An 8,347-nucleotide genomic window follows, 5' to 3' on the forward strand; every position below is an offset into this window, starting at 1 on the left:
GGGTACCCAGAGAAGTCAGAGATCCAGCCAGCCTCTCCTTGGGGCAGAAGGTCATGTGAGGGGGACAACTTTCAGTGCACACCAATTCTCTGCTAGTGGCCAGCCTAGCCGTGCTGCTACCAAGCAATGTACAAACCAGGGACCTATTCAAATTTGCAAACTGGACTTTTCAGTTTTTGTCATCCGAGGCTACTTGTGAACTGGAGTAATATTAGAGTTAGAGTTATTTCTTGCAAACCAGGGCAGCAGGAGGCAAAAGACACAGTGAGCCAAATGGCTGGGCCATTACCAAAAGGTCATGTGATCAGGGAATGAAAGAACACAGGCTGGCTTGAATAGGCATAGGTGTCCACCTGTCCCACCAGCACAATATCCCCGCTTCCAGCCCCTGGGATCTCACTCTGAGTCAGCTGGTCACTGTCTACAAGGCCATCTACTAACCTGAGATGTGCAGACACACCCAGCATTCCCCATTCACCATCCTCCTTATTCATAGTCTTTCTCACAGCAAGATCACAGTCAGGCCTTAGTGTCCACAGTTATGGCCCCCTTTGCACACACAACAATGCTGGTGATTTGCTCTTGGAACTAAGTACAGGACTATTCCACGTGGTCCCCCATTGACACCTACGAGGCCACATTCAAGAACCATGAGGACAGGGACATAAAAGTCATTTTCAGGTAAACTTTTTAAACCACAAGGAAAGTGTCTTTATGGCAGACTGAAGGCACTCCAGATAGCATGGTTGTAGGACTTGGTGACAGCTTGCCAACCTCTGTACTTCCCCTTTCTCTTCTCCTGACATCTGTCCCCAGTCCTCTTTAAACACCATCACCCCCTAAACCACCTTCCCCAGCTCCCCTGCCTGCAAGTTCTAGCATGTCTCCTTGCCTCTCCATGCCTGCTTCCACCCAGAGCTCTAGGCATCTCTAGGATTCTATGGCCTTTGGATGCCTAGCCCCTGACTAGACCAGATATTTCTAAATGCCACACTCACACTTTCAGGGCCTGGCAGGGGTAGTTGAATGTGTGTGTGTGTGTGTGTGTGTGTGTGTGTGTGTGTGTGTGTGTGTGTGTGTGTGTGTTTGCGCGTCCGCACGTGTACAGGCACTCTTGTACATGCATTCTTGTCTGAGCATGTATATGGGTCCTGAGTTGGAGACAGGGAGATGGGCCAAAGGCTGGCCTATGTGTGTAGCACTTGCACAGCAAGCCTTACCGCCATCAGGAGATAGCACACAGAGACAGACACACCACACACATGTGCACACAGTACATACTAGGGAGTGATGAATGTTATTGAAATGGACCAAAAACCAACAAGCCGTGGGGTAAGAAACAAACAGAAACAAAACAAAGCACTTGCGTTCTGATGGAAAGCTTAACCCTGGGCAGCTGGACCCTGAGCCCAGGGCTACGGGAGGGGGCCTGCCTCGAGGACGCTGCCTTTGGAGAAGGCTCAGGTGGCTAGGGTGTGGGGTGACATTCACTCCTTTCCCATTGCAGGCTGTCCTGAGGGTTTTGCACGCGTACCAGATGATGGCAGGTGCGAGGCTCAACGGAGAAGACACGAAGAGGAGGAAGTACTTACCTTGCGACCCGGAAATGGCTAGTCCACAGTGGGAGGGGCAGTGGGCAGTATCTCAGTTTAAACAAAATCCTTGTGGCACTGCTCAACCATGAATAGTCAGCTCTCTAGTGTTTCAAATCAAAGCTGGCAACATTGTTAGTGAGAAGAGAACAGAGCAAGAGGGCAATTCACCTGTAGGGCAATCGTGGTGTTCTTCGCAGGGTACTTCCCCACCAGTCCTTGCTCTTTCCGTTTCTTGAATTTCCTAAAGTAGTCCTGTATCAGGAAAGTGGCATAGAACTTCCCCACGGTTACCTCATCATCTAAACGGAGAGACCAGACACAGCTCTCCCGAATCAGCACATTTGGACCAAGAGCCTAAACCCTCACTTCTGGCTGGGGGCAGGGGTGGGGTGGGACGGTGCACAAAGGGCACTGGGCTGTCAGCCTATAACACGGGTTGCTCAGTCTAGCAAGAAGCAAAGCTTTGCAAAGCAGTTAAGGCTCGAAGCTAGAGTCAGTTAAGTAAACTGATCCTCAGAGTTGCAGAAAGTAATGTATATTTATCACGAGTTAAATAGAGTAGCATATTAGTAACGATAGGAAGCGCCACCTTGGTTATTTACTTAAAATAAACATTACAAAACAGAAAGGCCTTGCAGGCCACATGTTTTTCCACCCCGTGCATAGAAATTTGCATGTGTAATTACTGTAAGCATCAAGTGCAATTATGCATCCAAATCCCTATGTCACAAGATGGCGACCTAGAAAGGTGACTGATGAGCTTAGAAGGAGAGGAACAGAGACTGCAGATCCAGCTCTCACACGCTCCCCCCGTTCTTCCACCAATAAGCTCTGAGACCATTTTGTGGTTTGGAATTCAGAACGGCTGGATTTCTGCATTGCAGTGACAGCTCCAACTAACTTCAGCACTGAGCAGGCTTTCTTTCTGCTCTGTTCAGAAACAACCTCCAACACGTATCACCGGGGAATCAGGACTCTGCTGACAACTTTGAAGGTGATGCATGAGGCAGAATAGAAGCTCTGACTGTCTCATGGTAAACCACTCTGAGCATGTCAGTGTGAACTGTGTCCCCCCTGCCCCGCCCCGCCCCGCCCCGCCCCGCCCCGCCCCGCCCCGCCCCGCCCCGTAAGGTTGATGCCACCAGATCTGTAGGGTGCTGAGGTCTTCTGGGCAGAAAGCAGCAAGGCTCCATTAGCAGCCTGGCCTGAGTAGGGCTATGTTAGGGATTCCAGGACACCTGGAAGGACCTGCAGAGGCTGAGGATCAGTTGTAGGTCCTCAGGCTTCTGGTCAAGCTATCCTTGCAAGAGTCCCGTGGACTGGGGACAAGAGGATCTTAGGTGAGCTTGTATTCTCCCTTATAAAATGGTGTCCCATGTCAGAAGAACTAAGGATGTTTAAGAGAAGGGGAATAAAGCACTCCAACCCAGGCGTGGGCTGTCCTTGTGTCACGTGCCCTCTGATGACAAGAGTCATGACTTCAGACCAAGACAAGACTATCACTCACTGAATGGATGCTGGAGCATAGGAGGCCTGGGATCACTGGGACCCACTGTATCCATGAATACAATGTTGGTGGGTTTTACTTAGTGCTCACTTGGGAGGTATGGCTGATTTATGGTTCCCACCCAGCGGCTTCTGGGTCACTTGGGGAAGAAGATTCTCCAGCCATTCCTGCCAGAAGCTGCTGAGAATTCTTGTGCAGTCTGTTTTGGGGTGAACTGGCCTTGAGAAATGTTATATTCCTCCTGAGCCTGAGCCAAGGAAGCCCTGGTGTGATGGAGGAGCAAGTGAAGAAACCCGGGGCTCTGTGTTGATCTGAACTCATATCTCCCTGACTGGCTACTGGTTCTTCTCCACCATCCAGTATGGCACCATCCATAGGGAAACAAGCCAAGATATTTGCTCTGCAAAGCCCATGCTTGCCCTCTCTCCAGCTTCTGACCACTCTGTCCATCAGCCATGGCTAGGCACCATGGCTGGATAACTCCTCGTGGGTCTCATAACTTCTACATAACAACTCTGCTCACTCTTCTGAGAGAGGGAGAAGTTACATGACTGGCCCAGGTCAACTGGCCAAGGCCTGAGCCCAGGGCCCTTCTCTCCCCCAACTTTACCTCTCTCTTCAGAGAGTGGCTTTGGCCACACCCAACCCCCTGCTTTCCTCTGAGCTGCCATTCTGGTGGTATAAACGTAGCCCTGCCCTTTCTAGCTCCTTCCAAGTAGGCCAGTGGCTGCTGGGCCAATGTATCTAAGAGTCTAGAATCTATACCACTTCAACGATACTGATACCTTTTGTACTCCAGGGTCCCCTGAGCCCTGGGAAACTCCTGATTCAACATAGAGGCTCATATTGCTTTAAACCAAGATGTTTCTAGTAAAAGATGCACTTGCTGTCCTTTCTCTTCTACTTTAGATCCATAGGGCAGGACTAGAAGGAGACATGGTTATCTCCACTGAGATAAAGCAGGAGGACCAAGAGACCTGGCCTGAACAAGAGCTCCTAAGAACAAGAAAAGCTAAAGCTTGATCATTGACAGGAAAGGGACAGAGAGAAGCAATGGATGTGGTGAGGCCATCTTGGACAGGAGGACACCCAGGGGACCAAGGAACCAGAGTTATGACTCAAGAAGGAATTTCCAAAAGAAAGAGGTTCTCCGAGGGAAAGGAGCTTCTAAAGAGAAAGGGGGAGTCCATGACCTGGAAGATATGACAAGGGAGCACTGAGAACCCAGGCAAGATTCCAGGCTGAGACATCTCAGCCCCATAAAAAGCAGGGGTCAGACTGCAGGCAGACAGGAGAGAAAAAGAAAATCCCAGCATGTCCTCATTGGCTGGTTCTTGGCATTGTTTCCACCAAGCTCACGATGAGCAGCTCAGATCACATCCCAGTGGCAAATCTGCCCAGACAAGCATCTGGCTCTGTTCCCTCCTTCAGTTATGTGGTCTCCTGAGCTCCTCAGGGACATAGGCAGCGCATCATGCTGGTCTCTAACCACATTATACTATGGGAGACACTAACACTTCGAACCACCCATCTGTCCCAAGGTATATGTCATGGTGTCATTTCTTAAGTGTGCCACTATGAGAGAAAGACTGGGAATCACTGGTCCAATGGGAGATGAGAAAGAGAGAGAAAGGGGAGGGAAAGGAGGAGGGGAGGGGAAAGGAGAGAGAGAGAGAGAGAGAGAGAGAGAGAGAGAGAGAGAGAGAGAGAGAGAGAGAAAGAGAAAGAGACAAATGACGAATATAGAAACTAAAACCAGAGCTATCCACCAAGGCCTAAAGGTGCTGTGTGGTCCCCTTTGGTGGCAATGTGCTTATGTGATATGTAAAGTAAATAAGCAGGCACTACAGTGGGCACTATAGAAATTTATGGAGCATTCTATGTCTTTATAAGACTCTAGTTCTTTCTTCTCTAATATCACATGGGGGACCAGATTAACTCCTATCATCCCAAACCCCAAACCATGTAAAGAGACAGAGAGAACCACCAAGCCCCAGAACGCGTGTGTGTGTATGTGTATATGTGTGGGTGTGTGGTGTGGTGTGTGTGTGTGTGTGTGTGTGTTCATCCTCCATGAAAAGTCCAATGGAGATAAATGTTGGTCAGTTTTTCAAAAGAAGAGTTTAGCTAGATTATAAGCCAAAGTCTGAACTTTTCTTTTCCTTAGTAAGATGAAAAGAAATGGAGCACCGTCCCCGTGACTCAGGTGACACTTCAAGCATACCTCCTCGTGTGAGGAGAGCTATTCCTGTGGGCATCAGATGGACCACTATGAAGGTGGTGTTTCCAAAGAGAGCGAGTTGGAACAAGAGAGAGGGGAGTGTTGCAGGCTCGTGAGTGGAGGGTTTACACAGACAGGCACAGCCTGCTATCCTGACGCATGCATCCAGAGTTCAACAAACAATGTAGGGGAATCCAGTTGGCAAGAGATAACTCTGATTCCATGCCACCACCCTAAAACAGAATTGCTTCAGAATATTCTGAGAGTTGAGAGGAGTGGAAGCTGCAGAGGAAGCTCAGGCACAGGGTTACAACATTTTAACAAGCGGTTCATCTAAGCCATGCGACCACTTGGATGTGCAGCTGAAAGGAAAAGAGCGGAAACCGAGAGGAGTTTTAAAAGTGCAGAATCTGGGCTTGGGGCTAGGGGTCTGGAGGTGGGAATTCCCACCATGTTGGTCATTTCCTTCTGAGCCACTTTCTCAGAGTTGAGCTAGTGGCTAGGCCAGCTATGGGTGGCCTGAATCATGATGAAGGCCAAGCCTCCTAAGAAGCAAGAGTGGCTAACGCATGGCTCTCTCTGTCCCTCAGGAGCCACAGGCTCGCACAGTCTGGGTGCTGGGTTCAGCTTCTGGTTCTGATCCATGCCTGGTTATAAAACATGCCAGATGTTTATCGTGTTTCCAGGCTAGGGTTAGCTAGACTGCAGGGAGACGGGACGCTGGGTAAGGAGATTCTGCACTTTTAAAACTTGAAACAAAACAGTTGGAAAATAACCATCTCACTTCAATGTCCACAAGTATTTAAACAAAAATAGAGAAACAGTATATATATATATATATAATATAGAGAGATATTATATATATGCAAGTTCTAAATGTTTAGTCAGTTAATTTGTGATAAATAACAAAAGAAGCATGCTTGTTAGTTCTATCTCTAAATCTCATTAAAGGACACCCTTGGTAACTACAGTGGGAAATGCCGTCTTCTTAAAATTCCCTTAGAAGTATTCTTTTCTGAAAACTCCCCACGTTTCTTGAGATGATTAAGACCGGAGACTAGTTTTAAGTATTTCCTTTAGGGCGAGAGTTCAAGCTTTTCACTCTGTGAGTGCTGTCATGTCCTTTACCACTGATTTTCTATGACAGCAAAAACCCTGCTCTAGCCTCACGGGCTCTGGACTTCTCCCCCACTGAAGCCCCTCTTTGGTTTGACTGTCTTCGTATCACCCCAGATATTTTCGGGTGAAGCCAAAGGGCTCCTTTAGCTGTGGGCCTCACACTCTAATGGTCTGGGATAGCACCCTGCACTCCCTCTCTGGGCTGTCTGGAGGTCTTGCCACTGAAACTAATTTCTTGATCAAGAACTACTTGGGAAATAGGTTCCACTGACCACCAGCTGGAGGGACAACTTGGTCAAGCAGCTTCATGCTTGTCTTCTTCCAGATTTTCTTGATCACAGCTCGGAGTTCTTCATTAGCTTGCTCCAGGTTCCCTAAATCCAAAAGGTAAAAAGAGGGGTGTGTGGCCACTGCATAGACCAGGCTTTGTGTTTGTGGCCGAGTGCTCTCCTGCCCTCGTTATGTTGCCGGGTCCTTGTATTGCCTTCTGATAGAAGTGATCCAGAGTGATCGCTAAATACATTTCCTATATTCAGAAGTATTTACCAAGCCACCTCTGGGGGGTGATCATTTCCACCTGAGAATTCATCAACTACCTTCTGCTGCCATAGCAACCTACCCCAGCTACGACCTACACTCCTCCCTTGGCTCCCAGACCAGAAGGCAACTGCCCGCCTCTGCTGCTTCCTCTCCCTCCTCCCCCTCCTCCTCCTCCTTCCCTTCTTCCCTACTTCCTCCTCTCCCTTTCTTCCTCCTCCTCTGCCTCTACCTCTTCTTCCTCCATTCACTCTCCTCTTTTTTCTCCTCTCCTTTCTCTCCCTCCATCTCCTCCTGCCTTTGTTCCTGCACAAGAAAACTTCACCATAAGACACATCTCGGGCCCTATGTAGGTACTTACTCTGCCCTCATAATCTTGACTTCTCTCTATTTGACAGGTTCTTTTCTAGGGACACATCACCTAGTAGGCCCTCCTACCTTCTGGAACACTTAATGATGCTTGTTTGCAGCATAAGAAGCATGCGCTAGGTGGGAAGGGGCTAGCTCTGCTGGGTAGAGCTTCAGCGTTGTGAAGAACACCTGTCTCCCCACTGGCAATGTCTCCTCATCTCTCTCCTCCCTTCTTGCCTCTCTGCAAGGCCTCTGCTTCCTCACCTCAGGCTCACTCTCCAGCCTTTGCAGAATCTGCGTCCCCTGCCTCCTACAATGAACCCTCTGTGTGTGTGGGGTGTGGGGGGTGGGGGTGGGGTGTGTGTGTGTGCGCGTGCGCATGTAACATCTCCCTCTCCTGCTGCCTGCCTCGCTTCCTGCTTCCAGGGAGTGCGTACCTTCAGTCTTGATCTTGAGAGCTGTCCGGACCAAAGCAAACAGGGTTGCATTGAACATGACTGTCCCATCACTGTTGAGAGGCATGTTCATGGCAACCAATCTCTGTAGATAAAAAAGAGTTCCTCGTGAGAATACAGATAGCCATGTCCCCTTTTGATGTCCATTCTTTGTTTATCCCCATTCATGTTCCTCACTTCAACTCAAAAACCATCTGGGAGCCTCTCTAAGACGGCGAATTATAGGGATCAACATGACTTGTCTATGGGCTGCTCAGATACTGGCTTAAACATCATGTCTAGGTCCATCTGTGAAGGTGTTCTGGGAGAGACTAGCATTTGAATTGGTGGGCTAAGTCACACAAATGCCTGTAAAAGTTGGCAGTCTTCATTTAACTCCAGCACAAAAAGAAGTGGGAAAACATTGCCTTTCCTTTCTGCCTATCAGTTTAAGATAGACCATCAGTCTACTGCTGTCTGAAATGTATCTCGTCAGTCCCCCCGGTTCTCAGGCCTCAGGCCTCAGACTGAACGGTACCACAGATATCCCGAGTCTCCCACTAGGAGATGACAGACCGTGGAA

General features: G+C 48.9%; 1 protein-coding gene across 25 annotated transcripts in view; it reads right to left on the minus strand.

Moving 5' to 3' along the window:
• Positions 1 to 8,347, minus strand: part of Cacna1d (calcium channel, voltage-dependent, L type, alpha 1D subunit) — a 451,216-nt gene that overhangs the window by 24,330 nt on the left and 418,539 nt on the right. For 23 of the 25 annotated variants that reach the window (XR_001781092.2, NM_028981.3, NM_001083616.2 and 20 more), the window contains 3 exons: positions 7,768 to 7,870; positions 6,715 to 6,816; positions 1,764 to 1,894 (listed from right to left, as the gene is read on the minus strand). Coding sequence is in view for 24 of the 25 variants with exons in the window: in NM_028981.3 (NP_083257.2) it covers positions 1,764 to 1,894; positions 6,715 to 6,816; positions 7,768 to 7,870 (336 nt within the window). In the remaining variant the exon portion in view is untranslated. The remainder of the gene's footprint in view (positions 1 to 1,763; positions 1,895 to 6,714; positions 6,817 to 7,767; positions 7,871 to 8,347) is intronic. The other 2 variants (XM_017315822.2, XM_017315820.2) reach the window with 1 other exon arrangement.

Source organism: Mus musculus, chromosome 14 (assembly GCF_000001635.26).
Source record: "Mus musculus strain C57BL/6J chromosome 14, GRCm38.p6 C57BL/6J".
Classification (NCBI taxonomy): domain Eukaryota; kingdom Metazoa; phylum Chordata; class Mammalia; order Rodentia; family Muridae; genus Mus; species Mus musculus.